This window comes from Delphinus delphis, chromosome 7 (genome assembly GCF_949987515.2).
Source record: "Delphinus delphis chromosome 7, mDelDel1.2, whole genome shotgun sequence".
NCBI classification, from domain to species: domain Eukaryota; kingdom Metazoa; phylum Chordata; class Mammalia; order Artiodactyla; family Delphinidae; genus Delphinus; species Delphinus delphis.
Genome location: NC_082689.1, coordinates 71,937,448 through 71,954,937, shown reverse-complemented (window position 1 = coordinate 71,954,937; position 17,490 = coordinate 71,937,448). Strand labels below are relative to the sequence as shown.

Sequence of the window (17,490 nt, the reverse complement as noted above, 5' to 3'; positions counted from 1 at the left end):
CTTTAATTTTATTAGGAAATTGATAAGTGGTTACCACTTCTTCATGATAAAGAAAAACTCTCAAATCATTTAAAGGAAATGCTAATTTGGTTTCTTAGGTCCTAAAATATTCATTATTTTCAAATGTTTTTAAACTGTTTTCTCACATTAATAACAAATACACATTTGCCAGGATTTTGATCACTCTAATTAATTCTATAATTCAACATTCATTAAAAATGACTACTTTAAATGACACATCCGTCTTAAAATATTAAAAATGATGTTTAAATCATTAGTACTGGTTTTTAATAGTCTTCATCTCCCTTAAAGAAAAACAAATGCATAGTTTGTTAATTCTCCATGTGAAAAAGGCCAGGTGAAACACATAATTTCTGTAAATAAATTCCAATTTAGTGGGATGACCACCCAGTAGAAGATACTGAAGTCCCAACACAAGGCTGTCAAATTTATGAGAGTTAACACCTTAAAACAATTTATAATATTAAGTGCTGAAAAGGGATGCTAATTCTATAAAAAGGTGATTAGTATTGGTCAGAAAAGTTTAATTCCTGCTGTGGAAACAGTTCTACTTGCCAAATGAAGCAGATTGGTTATAAATAGTATCTTTGGGTAATTACAATACTGATACCCAAATTATATACCCTGCACATTATTTGTCACAGCATGAAAGTATTTGATCAAGTGGTTTCAGAAATACAACATTATGAAGTAATTTCTGCAAGGAATCTCAGTGTAGTCTCCTTTTCAGCCTGGTACTCTTAAGAGAAGTAAAGCTCACTCTAACGATTTTTATCATTCTGGTTTAAAATATAACATGGGTGGTGGAATTTATGAAAACATTTTGTATTTATGCTATTTTTACTTACGAGAAATTGTATAGCACATGATCTTATAAATTATATTATTATCCAGATTTAGTAAAAAATTTGATTCAGTAATTTGTCATTGGTCTTGATTAGATATTATTTTCACCCATTCCATCAATAATTCATCTCTCTAAGTCTTCTTTCTTTATTTCTCCAGCAGTACTGAGTTGATACAAGAAAGGAGAAGAGTTCTTTCTAGACTTCCTTAGCTAAATACTCCTGGCATCAAGGGCAGAAGGAATAGTTGGCTGTATATTGTTTTCTGAATGCCATTCTGCAACCTTATCAATATTTCTAGCATTCTTTTCTGGTAAAAGGTAAACATCAACCTTTATCTCCCTTTTATATATGTCCATTTCCATGGCTTATGGTAGTTTCCCTTACACACACACACACACACACACACACACACACACACACACACACACACACACACACACACACACACACACACACACACACACACACACACACACACACACACACACACACACACACACCCCTCTCTGTGACCTTGCCTTCTTCCCTTTAGCCTGCTCTTCAAAGCTAGCCCCGGGCTTCCCTGATGGTGCAGTGATTGAGAGTACGCCTGCCGATGCAGGGAACGCGGGTTTGTGCCCCAGTCTGGGAAGATCCCACATGCCGTGGAGCGGCTGGGCCCGTGAGCCATGGCCGCTGAGCCTGCGCGTCTGGAGCCTGTGCTCCGCAACGGGAGAGGCCACAGCAGTGAGAGGCCCGAGCGTACCGAAAAAAAAAAAAAAACGCTAGCCCCTCTCTTTACCTTAATTGAATCCCCTCCAATATTTTTAGGGACCTTATATCATTAATTATTCTCTTCCTCTCTTTAATCTTCAGTGCCCCTCTCTTATTTAATTGGCTCTTTCCCTTCAACCAAAAATCATCTCAAACCTTCTGCATCTGAAAAATCCTTGGTCTTTGTCTGCCTCTAGGAACTACCCTTTCTTTTGAGGCATAATGCTTGAAATAGTTAAGTTTACTTTCTTACTTTCTATTGTTTTCAATCAATCATAGCCTGGCTTGTGCTCTCATCCTTCCAACGAAACGGTGCTGGCACTGGTTACCAATGACCTCTGTGTTGCCAAATACAACGAACACTTTCAGTCCTCGTCACACTAGGCCCCTGCTCCCTTAACATTGTTTATCATTCCCTCCTTTTTAAAATGTTCAAGTTTCTTGATTTTTATTATTATGACATGTGTAGAAGAGAGTTAACACTGTAGGCCCTTGAAAGGTCGGCTTACAAAGTTTGCCCTTGGCTAGTGTCTGGAAACTTGAATTTTGGGGGGTTCCCCCACCCTAACTGATAAGAATAGCTCACTGGACCTAAACTGTGCTAACAATGTGGGTTATACTGAACATCTACTTTTCTTTTGGGAATCTGGAATTTGGCACATGTTATGCAGAGGGTGCCTATGTGGCCAGTCCTGAATAAACAACTCTGGGCACAGAGTTTCTAATGAGCTTCCTTAGAACACAGCATTTCACAGATTGTTGCAATTCACTGCTGGGAGAGTTAGGCCCATCCTGTGTGACTCCACTGGGAAAAGACTCTTGAAAGCTGGGCCTGGTTTCCTCTGGACTTTGGCCCATATGCCTTTCTCTTTGCTGGTTTTGCTTTGTTTCCTTTTGCTGTAATAACTTGTAGCCATGGCATGACTAGATGCTGATTTCTGTGAGTCATCCTAGTGAATCGCTCTGACTCTGGAGGTGGTCTTGGTATTGGAAATCCCTGACCCACTACAGAAATTTTCTACATCTTTGTTCCTTCTTCAACAAGAAGCCTTGTGGGCTCTTCTTAAATATTGACATTCCCTGGGGTTCCAACCTCAGTCCACTACTCTAATTAATAAACCAATCCCGCTGTGCAAGCTTATCCAACTCATTATTTTAAACTATTGTCTATGTGCTAATAACTTCCAGATCTACACTTTCAAGACTAAACTCTTCTCCAGACTTTAGATTCTTTTTTTTTTTTTTTTTTTTTTTTTTTTGCGATACGCGGGCCTCTCACTCTTGTGGCCTCTCCTGTTGCAGAGCACAGGCTCCGGATGCGCAGGCTCAGCGGCCATGGCTCACAGGCCCAGCCACTCCGCAGCATGTAGGATCTTCCCGGACCAGGGCACGAACCCGTGTCCCCTGCATCGGCAGGCGTACTCTCAATCACTGCACCACCAGGGAAGTCCCCAGACTTTAGATTCTTAAATCCAACCGACTGCTGAGCTTCTGAACAGGCACCTCAAACTCAACATGTCCAAAATAAACCTACCATCATCTCCTATCTTCAGTTATCTGTTCCATATTCCCTTCCTCCCCTGTCATCTATTTCCTCTGCTCCTTCTGATTTCTCCGTCTCAGTTAATGGCAACAATAGCAGAGCAAGCAGTCCCCAAGCCAGATAGCTGGTATCAATCCTACCTCTCCCTCCATCAACCTACACAGTCCATCTTCAGATACTACTCATTTTTCCTCCTAAATATTTATTGAATCCTTTCCTTCCTTTAGTCCAGTTTCAGACCCCTCGTAATTCACCTAAACTACTGCAATATCTCCTGATTGATCTTCCTACTTCTGATCTTGCTCTATTCAAATCTATTTCTATCTTCCACAGAGCTGCCATAGTGAGCCAATGAAAAAAATCCAGTCTGCCAATGTCATTCCCTCACTTACAAACCTTCAGTGGCTTCCTATTACCACAAAACTATAAAATCCGAGTTCACAGTTGTGGCATGTGAAGCTGTCTCGTAACACTAGAGCACTTGTAAGTCGCTTAAAGCACGTTGTGGTTTCAAGGCTTCTGCGCCCTTGCTCATGCTGTTCTCTCTGCTTGAAGATTTTTCCATGGATTCCTGGATTCTTCTCTAGGTTAACATTTAGTCCAACTTGTAGCCTCAGCTAATGAGTCCAGAAAGCCTTTGTGAAAATTTATTCCTCAGAAAGGTTCAATGTCCTTCCTTCGTACCTGCCTAGTACATTGTAAATACCGCTATCAAAGCAGTTAACACTTAACACATTACATTTTCTTACTGTAAATCTTCCTCAGTGAGACTGTAAATTGAGAGGGGACTTTGATCAAAAATGCCTAGAGCTAAAAAAAAAAAAAGGGAAAAGAAAAAAAGCCTAGAGCTAGGCACTTAATAAATTGGGCTTTGAGAAATACATCAGTTTCATTAAACTTGACAACACTTTTAAGGCATGAAGTATTGTACAAAATAAATGTAAGATAGCATGTTAAATAGATAGAATGAAAAAGGATACCTAAAATTAAGAATCTGAATAGTTCTCTGGAGAACTCTCATTATATAAACAGGAAAATTTAACTTCTTTTATTCAATGTAAATGCCCTCTAGGTATAGAAGGCATTGTATTCTACTCAATATTTACCTAACCATCACAAAAAACTTTGAGGTGAATATTATAATATTCAGTTTCAGATGAAGAAACTGAGTCAAGTGTGACAACGAAATTCAAACCCAAATCTATTTGACTTCAAATTCTGTGTTATTTTCAATATGTTACGTAATATTAGTTAAGTATTGAAATCGACCTAAATTTGATTACCTCATCTTCACAGATCTCAGTCTTCTTTCCTTTTTTGTCTTCTTTATCTTCTTCATCCTCATCATCTTCATCAGCTTGGTCATCACTATCATCATCATCATCATCATCATAATCACTATCTCCTCCCTTCCTTCTTCGTTTGCGTCCTGGAGTGGGTGTGCCCAATGGATGCTGTTCTTCTCCAAGATCAATGCCACCTGAAGTGTCTCTTTTGCCTGTTTTCTTAGCATGAATGATTCTGAGCCTTTAAGTATGAAAAAATGATGACATGGAAGAAAAGCCTTCTTCTTATACTTTTTGAAGAGCATACTATGAGTTGTAAGCAAAAATACCTTATGGTATTTCTCTCACACTAATCAATAAATGAATGACAATAAAAATTAGCATGAAGGAAACTTAAGAAGTATGTTCCCAGAAACTACAAAATATATTAACATTCAAGAATTATTCTGGCTATCTCTTTGGAATTAGAATACATTTTTTAAAAAACCAGAAAACTGAGAAGATTAACTCAGGAATGGCCAAGTGGTAAGACCTGATCCTATACTATCTGACTGAATAAGTTTCAATTCAAGTTACTGCAAAGAAACTATCCTCTTAACACAGAAGCTGAATAATTTCAGCATTATATTTCCTAGCAGGAAGCTAATTAGGTTTTAATGCTGAATACATTTGGATATGTTAGGCCCTCTATAAAAGCAAATTTTAATTAGAAAGCAATTAAGGAAAAAAGTAGTAGTTCCAAACAGATTCTACTTGTGACAAAAATAACCTGATAGCAACAACAATCTTAGAATATGTGATTGCTTGACTTCTTTGAAAGAAAAAAGATAAATTGACTTTCTTCTAAATTTGAAGCATATGAGCTCAGTGAATATCATTATATCTTTTGTCTACTGAAAATTCTGGCACTGAGTTCTATTAGTTTCATATCTCCTCTTAATTAAGCTTTACCTTTTCTAATTCTTAGATAAAATAAAGTTTAAATTCTACCTTTGCAATTTGTATGTTTTACTCAGAAACTTGCAAAAAAAGGAAAACAGTATATTAGTTTTAATAAAACATGACTTACTTGCGGAGTTTACCTTCTACCACCCATTTATCTCTCCTCAAATTTGACATGTAATCAATGTTCTTGTCGATTTCACTGCCAATGCAAAAGTTTATTAGAAGACATATATTAATCCATTATGCAATACATTAATTTGGTAAGCAAAATGATGCAGTTTTGGGGTAAGTACAAATGATGATTGCCAATGAACAGCAAAAACAAATGAAAAATTATATTAATACATAGCTAAGAGATGCGTAGAAAACTTAGAGATGCCCAGCAATGGTAGAAATGCATGGCTCTGAAATGTTTGGATTGATTATTTTCCTAGAAAGGTAAAGGAATAAAAGTAACATAATTAAAATCTGTAAAATAATGAACAGTAAGAACAAGATGAACATGGAATTTGTTCACCAAATCTTCAAATACTATAGTGGAGGACTTACTTTGACTCTGAAATGAGATTAAGTACTTTTTTTTAAGTGCAAATTAATATACAATAAATAAATAATATTAAGATTGTATCAGCACATGATAAAAAGTAGGTAGATAATTCTACAAATGGCAGCTACTAAGGAAAATCAGGTAGTCATTTATCATCAAAAGATGAAAGAAAAATTCTAGGTTTTTGCAACAGTGCTGGATTCTGGAGCCATAGCAAGAAAAACCTGCTTACACTTCAGTATACAAATAAATAACAAAATTACCAAATAAACAAAACGGGTTACAAAGACTATACACAGTATGATTCAAAATTTCTTTTCCAATAGACTGCAAAGAAATACATTGAAACATTATTAGCAGTAGTCATCTCTGAATGGTGAGATTAGTGTAATTTTAATCTTTTTCTTTGTGGTAGTCTGTAACTTCAAAATTTTCTATAAGCAATTTGTATTACTTTGTGACCAGACAAATTCAAAACAGAAAAGAATCACCAGAAATGTCTGGGCATATGCTTACCTCACCACACTCTTGCTGCACGCCAGTTCATTGATCAGGAAAGCCAGAACTGAGGCTTTCTGTGCTGGAGTGTGAGCCTGAAAAGCTTTGGTCTTCAGGCTTTCAGTAAGCTCAGTTTGTCCACAGTGTGCTTCCATAAAAATTTGCAAAATCTCGGAAACATTGTCTCGATTCACACCAACATTCAGCAAATGTTCTCCAAGAGCTGTTTTGGCCTATAAAAGGTTGGCATTTTTATCAGTATTGACCACAACGACTCATAAGATTTAAACAATAAGACTTTTAAATATTGGTATTATATGATTTAGGTATTACTGACAAGGGCTTTATTCACATTTTTGATGAAGTGGCGATAAAACATGACGTTCAACGTCATTTAGTCAACAGATGATAGACAAGTTTTCAAGTACTTGTAATTTTTCTCTTCCTTCTTCAAACTCTTGGTTAAAAAGTTTGGTGGGGGGAAGGGTGTGTAAACTTGTGGCTAAAAATGGTCTCACCATACCTTCTTTGACTACAGACACTATCCCAAGCTTTTCCAGGCTCTACCAGTAGTAGTGGGGGAGAGGTTGAAAAGTACTAGCAATGTGTTTTCTTGCTCTATGGTGTCACGGATTTTATTGCCTAGTATGCTGAATGAATAGGGAGATGGAAAAAAAAGTAACAGGTGCATCTGGAAGATTCTCTCTACATTACCTAGAGCAAAGCTGACTGAAATGTGTATCTTAATTGGAATTAAGATAAATTTGAATTATTGAGTATCCACTTAGCAGTACAGTATCTTAACATGCTGGTCTGTAGGGGCCTTGATTAGCCTCGGTTATTCATAGTGTTTCAGAGAGAACACAGTATAATTTCAGAAGGCACACATAAGTTAATTGCTTTATGAATTAAGAGTTCTCTGTTTTGCTGAATATCACTTAGGTATTTCCTTAAATCAGATTGCTTTTTACCAAAAGCTAGAGGGAAAGAAAGTAATCTGGTAATGATTTACATTCCTTAGGCTTTGTGAACCAGGTTTTTCTAAGTTTGCACCAGTTGTACCAATCTACCTTTAACTTTGTACGAAGTTATGTAGAAAAAATTGGATGTTTGTACAATCTTCTGCTAATACACTAAAGCCAGCTATCAATGCACTGATAGTACAAATTAAAAAAATTATATTTTGGGTTTTTTTACCTTGTATCCTGTAATTAGACCTGGATCACATACAGCAGCTGAGAGGAGCCTCACAAGCAAGTCTTGTACTTCACCCATGCTGTCTCCTATATTTAGCAATCCCTCTTGAAGAACACTCAGGTTTGGAACATCAATATTCACATCGAAGCCCAAAACTTTACCAAAGTTTCGTAAGAACTGCACCACCATCAGACAGTCTGAAAATGTACTTCCAGAGAGAACAAGTCCTGGAATACGAGGCAACTCTGGCAAAGGCTGAAAATAAAAGAAAAGAGAGAAAAAGTAGTTCAAAAAGCCATGATTTTATAGCTCCTGAAGTAAAGTAAGTTGCTATTTTTCTCTTGCGTTATACCAGTGGTCTTCCCGCTGGACTGTAAATTCCCTGGGGGCATTTCTATAACCCCATGGTACTAAGCATAGAATCCTGAACACAAGTAACCACTAATAAATTTTGGTTGAACTCAACATGAACTTAGGTCTCTGCAAAAGAGAACACTAATTTTAACTTAGGTATTGATAAAACACACGTTATACAACTGGACCAAAAATCAGGTAACATAAGAAATAAACATCTCAAAAGTACTTTAATATGGACATACTTAGTAGGGCATGTGCAATAGTTTCTTCTACTGATGTCCATTGATTTATAATTCACACTTTTTTGGGAGCTCAGAAGTTAACAGTGTGCATCTGTGTGCTGTATGGTTGGAGAGAGTACCATCTTTGTTTAATGACTGCAGATAAATTACTAGGTCCACATGACCAGAACCCATGACCCTATCAAGAACCCAGTAATACTGCAACTATCAGTCTTTAGGTTTCCCGTATATTAGCGAAACATTGAATTTCAGTGTTAAAATTAGAGAGCTCTCTTGCTATTTCTCAAATATGCTCACATATTAACATTTTAATGACTAACTGTATTATCAGTTGTTATGGACATTTTAGAAGTTAGATAAATAAGTAACCTAAATTAAAAACATTTTTGTCCAAGAATGGGATTCAATAATAGTACTTTCAATTCTGATTGAGAAAAAGGTGCCTTGTAAATATTTCTATTTATCTAAATTTGCCCTTGTTCAAAAACGTTTCCTCCACTTTGTGCTTGCTGAAATAACTAACCAAAGACTTTTTCTACTAATAGTGTGTGGAAACACAGAACTATGGACAGTTGCTGATATCATACAAATCTTTTGTTACATATGAAAACCATTTAATTCTGAGTTTTCTTTTTTCCTGAATCAGATCAGACATACACATTTCCATATGATTCTAAAAATTTATATAACAAAGCTAACGACAGTAAGGCTTAAAATGGACTTACAAATATTTGATATAGTGCATATGGATTTAAATGAAAACAAAAGATCACTTAGGACGATTTAGGATTAAAAAAAGATCATTTAGGATTAGCAAGAAAATAAAGCTCACTTAGGATTAAAAAAATTGCTCACCAGGAGCTTATTAAACGTGTTGACTAACCACTATACCCATTCTGTGCTTAGGAAATTTTAAACATCCAATTGACTAAAACTAGAATGCATACTTTCACTTTTATTTAGAAGCATTTATGCTAGGTAAATAAATAGAATATTAGTATCATTAAATTTTCCACTTGGGTACTAAAGTTTGCTTTAAACACTTTAGAAAAGAGCTTGCATAATCAAGAGACAAGCACTATCTGTATATCATATGGCATGTAAGTAAATATAGATGCTATTGACCAAGTATAATATTCTATTACTGAGACAGTATTACAGACATGATATGCATTATTGTATAATTTTCTAGGAATACTATCTTCTTAACTATAGCCAAACATAATTGATTTCTATTCATAAGTATGTGAAATCATGCCAGTTATCACGGTGATTTTGCTCTTTCCAAGTTGCTACTTTTCTGTATTTTAGCAACATTATAAATCTGTGAAGCATGATGGAAGAGAAAACACACATGAGGTACTTTGCTTGGATACATTTCTTGGCTTTCAGGATCATAAACAGTATGGGCTCTGGAGTTTAAAAAACTGGGGACTGCATCCAAGTTGCCACTTATGAGCTGTATAATGTTGAGCAAGTTCCTTAACCTCTCTGTGTCTCAAGTTTTCTCATCTGTAAATGGGCATAAATACCAGTCCTATAGGATTGTGGTGAGGATTAAATGAGAAAATTCATTTAAAGCACTTAGCACAGGGCCTGGCATGTACTAGACATACTCAATAGTTAGCTACCATCACTAAAGCATTGAAGGAGGTTATAGATTATAAATCCTAATTTATTTAAACATCCATGGAGGCATGGGGGAGGAGTTAGATCTTTCTGTAACTAAATGCCTGGGAAGGACCAAATGAAACACAGAAATCCTATCTATTTCTATAATTCATTTTTATAGATTTCTGTAGTATTTCTACTTAAATTAAAAAGGTTTGCAGTGCTCCGTTTGTATATTAAGAACTGCCATTATCAGCACAGGGCTCTAGAGAGGTTTACTCGTGGCCATCCAGGAGGGACAGATTGACCTAGACTTGGAAATCCACTGCTCCAGCTAAAAACACAAGGCTTTCATAACGGCAGCTCTGGCAAAGGAATCAGGTGAGAACACAGAAAAAATTAAATGGTTTACTTGATAAATTACCTTTTGGTCTGCTAAGCACATGTCTTCATTAGGCTTCTTTAGTTCCTTTGCCATTTCTAATTCTAATCTTCGTTGCTCTAGTTTACGTTCTTTATTTAATCTTTTCTCATCACGTTTTTCTTGCTTTAACCGTTCTTTTTCCTTAAAAAGAAAACCATGTCCACATATTCTGTTTAATCATTATACGTGTTTAAAAAACCTCCAGTTAAAATTTAAAAAGTAATCAAAGTGTTATTTCCATGAAAAAAATTCTCTTAGGATGTTTAGGAATAGACTTGGAATTACATAGAAACAATGACGTATTTTGCTTTTCAGCGTTTTCACCTTTTGAGTTTCAAAATAATCTTATGACTGTATGTATATATACATACATATACAAAATATCAATATTAGTTTCAACCCAGATTATTTCATTATTCAAAATTTATTCAATCCTTTCCCAGGTTATAATATGAGAATAAAATAGTTATTAATAAAAGCAGGTATATAAAATGCACATGGGCAAGTAAATATTCATAAAAAAAAGTTAACTAGTATGAACAAAAATTTTTGTGTAGCTCAAGGAAGCAAGAAAAGATTTACAGCATGAAAATGGAAGCAACATGTTTGAATCTGCAAACGCAGTTCTTTCAAAGTGAATTAGCTAGTCTTAAGACGTGCACCTATGATGAAATAAAAATATTATTTACCACTCTAAACAACATTTAAAATAATGTAAAATGGGTTTTGAAGGCAATTCCAAAAGCTTTAAAATTATTTTGGGTAATGGCAACAATATGGAAATAATCATCCTGTTTCCCTGTTGTAGAGTATGGCATTCTTTTGGAAGAAGTGACTTTCTATAATAATACTGGTGTCATTACTTTATCGTCACACATCAAATACAATTCTCTTTTTAAACTGAAGTATAACTGACTTACAAAATTATATTGGTTTTAGGTGTACAACACAGTGATTCGATATTTTTATACATTCTGAAATGATCACCATAATCAAGTCTAGTTACCATACAAAGTTATTACAATATTAATGACTATATTCCTTATGCTGTACATTACATCCCCATGGCTTATTTATTTTATAACTGGACATCTTAATTCCTTCACCTATTTCATCCATTCCCCGTAATCCCCCTCCCCTCTGGCAACCACTAGTTTGTTCTCTGTATCTACGAGCTTGTTTCTGTTTTATGTTTGTTTTGCTTTCTAGGTTCTACATATAAGTGAAATCATATGGTGTTTGTCTTTGTCTGACTTATTTCACTTAAGACAATACCCTCCAGGTCCATCCACGCTATCGCAAATGGTAAGATTTCATGCTTTTTTATGGCTAAGTAATATTCCATTGTATATATACATATATATATCATCTTCTTTATCTATTCGTCTATTGATGAACACAGAGGTTGCTTCCATGTCTTGGCGATTGTAAATAGTGAGGCAGTGAACATGGGGGTGCATGTATCTTTTCGAGTTCGTGTTTCCATTTTCGTTGGATAAACACCTAGGAGTGGGATTGCTGAATCATGTGGTAGTTCTATTTTTAAGTTTTTGAGAAACCTCCATATTGTTATCTATAGTGGCTGCACAAGTTTACATCCCCACCAACAGTGGACAAACATCCCCTTTTCTCCACATCCTTGCCAACACTTGTTACTTCTTGTCTTTTTGATAATAGGCATTTTGACAGGTGTGAGGTTATATCTCATTGTCCTCTGCCCACAATCCAATCAAATACAACTCTTATTTATTAGAGGAGAAATAATGGTAGAATCAACAGGCAATTCTAAACTATTACCACATACATCTTTCAATTTTCTTTATTTTTGCCAAAATAAAGTCCAAATCCTTACCTTTGAATTCAGGACTCTCTTCTTTTCCAACCTTATCTCCCACTGTTATAGTCTATGTAAATTTAGTCAAACTATTTGCTATTCCTGATAAACATCTATTGTTTCCTTACCTCCTTGTATTGGTGTACTCCAGTTAGGAAGGTCATTATTCCCATCCTGCATACAAATCCTAATTAAAAACCTCCACCTCCTTCCTATTCCTAATTTCTCTTAATTGTCTTACCTAATTATAGCTCTTACCTATAATTTTAACCTAGCACTATTGCTTCCTCTAGTATATTAGCATTTTTGCCCATATCTTAACCATCTCCATTTCAATTATCACTGGTAAGACAGCACGCTGACTGCTGCGTCAGAGCATGCCAAGGGGGAGACAGAGAGGAGTGGAGAAGTAATACATTCCCAGCCAAGAGCTGAGAAAGCACGATTCTTGGATATTATTATTTTTACCTAGTGATATGCAGTATCTTTCGAATTAAAAAAGCATGTCCATAATATGGAATAGAATGTAAAAGTGACATCTATACCTTAGGATGAAATGGAGGTTTGCAAGAAATCTTAAAAATTCATAGGACCTTTATTACTTAAAGACAAGCATCTACTCCCTCAATGGGATACTTTGAGGGAAACATGGAGTCTCTAAATTTAATGCATTTATTCACTAATTTATTTAGTGACTTCTACTGAATTGTATAGGACTAATACAAATCCTGTGGTTTTGGTATAAAATGACTCTCAAAGAACCAGAGCTTCTAGGATCCCCTCAACGATCAACTAATATTTAAAATGGCATATAAAGACAGTCACAATCTAGCCCCACACAAGTTCTGGTCTCCTATCTCATGATTCTCAGTGAATCTCCCAAACTCTAGGCACATTTTGTGATACAACTGTGTTGAGCAAACAGTGTAACCAGTTTGAGGCACTGCTTGGATGATAATGATAATGGATCATGAGGGGCGGGGGGGGGGGGTGGGGGAGGAGAGGGGGGAGGAGGGCGAAGAAGAGGAGGAGAAGCAGCAAAGCCAAGAGAGGTATATGCACAAGGTTAAAATTGACTAACCCCCTCTTTGTACCTTCCTCCCAAGACCCCAGAGGTCCTGTTTAGTTGCAACATTGTATTTATGTACCTGTCATCCCCTCTGACTGGAATGCATAGCCCTTCCTACTTCACACGAAAATAAAGCCTGTGTTTTAATTTTTCCCACAGCTAGTTCAGGAGTTTTAATATTTCCCTTTTTTGAGCTTCACATAACTTATTACAGCATTTATTGCACTCAGTGACAATTATTTGTTTAAAGTTGATCTCTCGCACTGTAGTGTGAACTTCTAGAGATCAGAGGAACCAACTTCTGCACCTCTTTGTGGACCTATTCAATTCCCAGCAGTATAATTTGCCAGAAACCCTCAGGAGAGTTTTTAATATTATCTTTGTCTCTGACAACTCAAGCCTGTATCAGTGCAATTTTCCTCTCGCACTGGTCTAAATATTGTTCTTATTTCCAACTATAATAGTTATCATATGTCTCTAATGGACATATACAGTGTGCATTAGCATATAAAAATTATTTAAGCATTAATTAATTTGCTGAATGATTAAATCTACAAATGCCACATTGTTTAAATTTCAGGGCAATAACTTACAGTGTCTACAAATGACTACGAAATATAGCTCTTAACTATATTTTAGATTGACTATAAACAATTACAAGCAAATTAGAATGTCTCCTTCCAATTTTTTGGGCCTTTATTCCCAACTTTCCCCGTCCTTACGCAGTTTTCTAGATGTAAAAATTTATGAAATAAATGTAGATTCTTGGTATATATGTCATTTACAATAAAATATCTTTATATCATCTTAATTATAGTAATGAAATTTTCTGTATCAAAATATTACTAATATCCTAATTAAGAAGTCATTTAAATTTCATTCAAAGTTGCAACACTTTTCAATAGCAAAAGTGTTAAATTTAGATTACACTAAATAGCCTAAGATACATAGGGTGAAAATTTAAAATGCATAAAGGGATTATTTTAGGGACTCTAAACGCATAACTGAAAGTATTTCTAGAACTCTATAGCAAAATAACAAAGGTATGAAATGAATTTATTCTATTTTAGAATCATAGAAGTTTAAAAACTAAGCAATGAGTGTGGTAGGAGGATCTGTTATTATAAAGTTTTACAACTTATCAAATTGCCAAACAGGCCATTTTTAAGAGGCCATGTTGCAAAGATGCCTATGTTTCCTGTATTTTATGATTCTACTGAGTCTCTTAGGTGTTTGCTCTGGGCATAATTAGGAGATTACATTTCTTTTCACAGCAACTGTACTTAAATTTCAAAGACATAAATATTCTTTAAGAGACACAGATTTACCTCAGGGTGCAAGAAGAATAAAGTGTAAATAAGACTAATAACATAAGCCATTTATAGAAGACAGATATAAAGAATAAAAGTGATACTATTTTACATCACATATTGAGCGTGAGTAGAAAAATCAGGGTAATTTTTTTAAAGGGCCTATTTTTACATTTAAAATGTAATAATAAATTAAGTTTAAACAAATGAAAAAATTATGAATCCATGATAAAAGAAATCCTTATATTTAAAATTTTTAATAAAATTATATTATTTATATTATATTTTATTGTATTTTACAGGTATCAATATAAAATACTATTTAAAAAGAGTAAAAATTTCCAGTTATCACATTTTCATAAAATCCACCAAAGTATTACACAAAAGTCTGTACTTACTTTAGATTAACTATCACCAAATATTCTTAGAGTAGCTATTACTATTCAAATGTCTCCTAAATTAAAATCAAAATTGTTAATTCTTGAGTCAGATAAGTAGAGATTTTAATACATCTAAATTACATTGATAATAATTCGTTCCAAAATTGTGCATGTATCTTTTAAACGTGTATGACATTTAACATTTTACTGAATAGTTAATATAAAATCATTTTACATGGTTTTTTTTTTTTTTTTGAGGTACGCGGGCCTCTCACTGCTGTGGCCTGTCCCGTTGCGGAGCACAAGCTCCGGACGCACAGGCTCAGCGGCCATGGCTCACGGGTCCAGCCGCTCCGGGGCATGTGGGATCTTCCCGGACTGGGGCACGAACCCGTGTCCCCTGCATCGGCAGGTGGACTCTCAACCACTGCGCCACCAGGGAAGCCCTTACATGTTTTTAAAGACAATTTAATTTTAAAATTGAAATTAAGTACATTATATAAAGTACAATACACAAGTATGTCATATAAGTACATTTATTATATCTTCAACTGAAAAATGGGTTTGTTTAAACAAACTGTCTACATGAGCAATTCTTTTTATTTTTCACTAAGTAATGATTAGTATAAATATAGGATTATAAAATATTCTCATGACTTGAATCATTGAATGGGTTATACATTTTTTATGCTTGCAAATTATTAGATGGTTTCTGAAACCTGAACTACTCTCTTCTATTTTATGGTTTTGTCTCCTAAAGTGCTGACATAGTCATTCTGTAATAGACGCATGTTTAACAACCTTTTGTTGTTTATTGATCCTTGGGGAGACACATATACAAAAGACTCTGTTACGGTACGACAGTTGATTATTCAGATAATATGAGTAAAGTGTTTATAAATTTGTGACTGACATAGTTTGAAGTTTTTATAAATGAAACAGGAGATTTTGAGCTACTTTGTCACACTGCTTAAACCAACCTAAGTTTCCAGTGATTAGTAATAATGAGAGCACAAATATATTAAGACTTGAATTATACTAGGACATAAGCCTTTTTTATTCATGAGGCTAAAGATTATCCTTTCTTACATTATATAATAAAAATATTTATGAACTATGATGATACACTAAAATTAATATAATAATAAGTAAGGTAATTTATGTCTGAATATTCTTATTAATTATAGATTTATATAAAGGAAAAACTATAGAAATTAGATTCCTAAGTTAGGGAACCAATATAAATTTGGGATGTTTTTAGTGAAAAATAAGTTAACACTAAATCAAAAAGTAAGATCAGGGCTTCCCTGGTGGCGCAGTGGTTGAGAGTCCGCCTGCCGATGCAGGGGACGCGGGTTCGTGCCCCGGTCCGGGAAGATCCCACATGCCGTGGAGCGGCTGGGCCTGTGAGCCATGGCCGCTGAGCCTGCGCGTCCGGAGCCTGTGCTCCACAATGGGAGAGGCCACAGCAGTGGGAGGCCCGCGTACCGCAAAAAAAAAAAAAAAAAAAAAAAGTAAGATCAGTGTAGTGTACACAAAGAAACATAAAAATGGTGTTTGTGTTACCTTTTTGATGACTATGGGAGTTTCTTAGAATAAATTCAGATGTTATAAGAGATTTTTAATTAACAAGGTGAAAGCAATTAATTTTTTAACCTCATAATTCTATAAACATTACCCATAACATCAGCATTTTTGTTTATCTTATTTTTTTCTTCACAACTTAATAATTAAATGTCTAAAGGTATTAAAGTTTAGAATCAAGGGTTACACATAGGCTATTTTAGAATTTTGAGTTGGCCTTGCCTAAGTATCATATGGCTTTAACTTTACAATAAAGTTTGTTCTTTTAACAGTTAATAACAGAAAAAACTGCAGTTGAGCTATTAGGAGGTAATAAGACGCAGAATATGAAGCCAAGATGTGCCCATTACTGGCATTACTCTAGTTACATCTCATGCACATTAATAATGAAGAAATGAACAAATAGACATAGGAAGGGTTTGTTAATATTCACGGAGGTGTAAGTTTATGTAAAAGATATGGTGAAAGTTTGGATTATCAGTAAAAATATATGCCTAGTCACTGCTTAACTGTTTATACTGTAAAGATTTCTCTCTCTGATATGATAAAAAGCGTCTTTAATTTTTTTGCTTTTCCTGCAGCATCTAATTTAATGCTGTGTACACAATAGTCTTTTAAGAAATGTAAAAACATACTTAGCTGATTACTAAGATCTATAGGTATCATTCAACAGAGGAACACAACTTAAGATCTGAATAACTGGGGACTTCCCTGGTAGTCCAGTGGTTAAGAAGACTACACAGCTCCCAATGCAGGGGTCGCGGTTTGAACCCTGGTCGGAGGGAACTAGGATCCTGCATACCACACGGTGTGGTCAAAAAAAAAAAAATCTGAATAACTGGTAAAATTCTCTAGTCCTGTTCACAGGTCTATAGTTATCAGAGGATAAAAACATTTTGAGAATTCAGCTTTACCTATGGGATTCTCTCAAACATCCTGATAAAGGATTATTTGTAACATATGTTATTGTATTGTTATTTTAAATAATAGTTCCTAAGTGTTTAAAAAAAGAAAACCACCTAGAATAAAGTAAAATGACTT

The 17,490-nt window shown here is 35.0% G+C and overlaps 1 protein-coding gene across 22 annotated transcripts in view; it reads right to left on the bottom strand.

Annotated features, from left to right (window-relative positions):
* The window catches only part of BAZ2B (bromodomain adjacent to zinc finger domain 2B), a 382,464-nt gene that overhangs the window by 43,492 nt on the left and 321,482 nt on the right, over positions 1-17,490 (bottom strand). For all 22 annotated transcript variants that reach the window (XM_060016702.2, XM_060016712.2, XM_060016708.2 and 19 more), the window contains 5 exons: positions 10,273-10,413; positions 7,639-7,893; positions 6,460-6,674; positions 5,521-5,595; positions 4,449-4,692 (listed from right to left, as the gene is read on the bottom strand). In XM_060016702.2, coding sequence (XP_059872685.1) covers positions 4,449-4,692; positions 5,521-5,595; positions 6,460-6,674; positions 7,639-7,893; positions 10,273-10,413 — 930 coding nt within the window. The remainder of the gene's footprint in view (positions 1-4,448; positions 4,693-5,520; positions 5,596-6,459; positions 6,675-7,638; positions 7,894-10,272; positions 10,414-17,490) is intronic.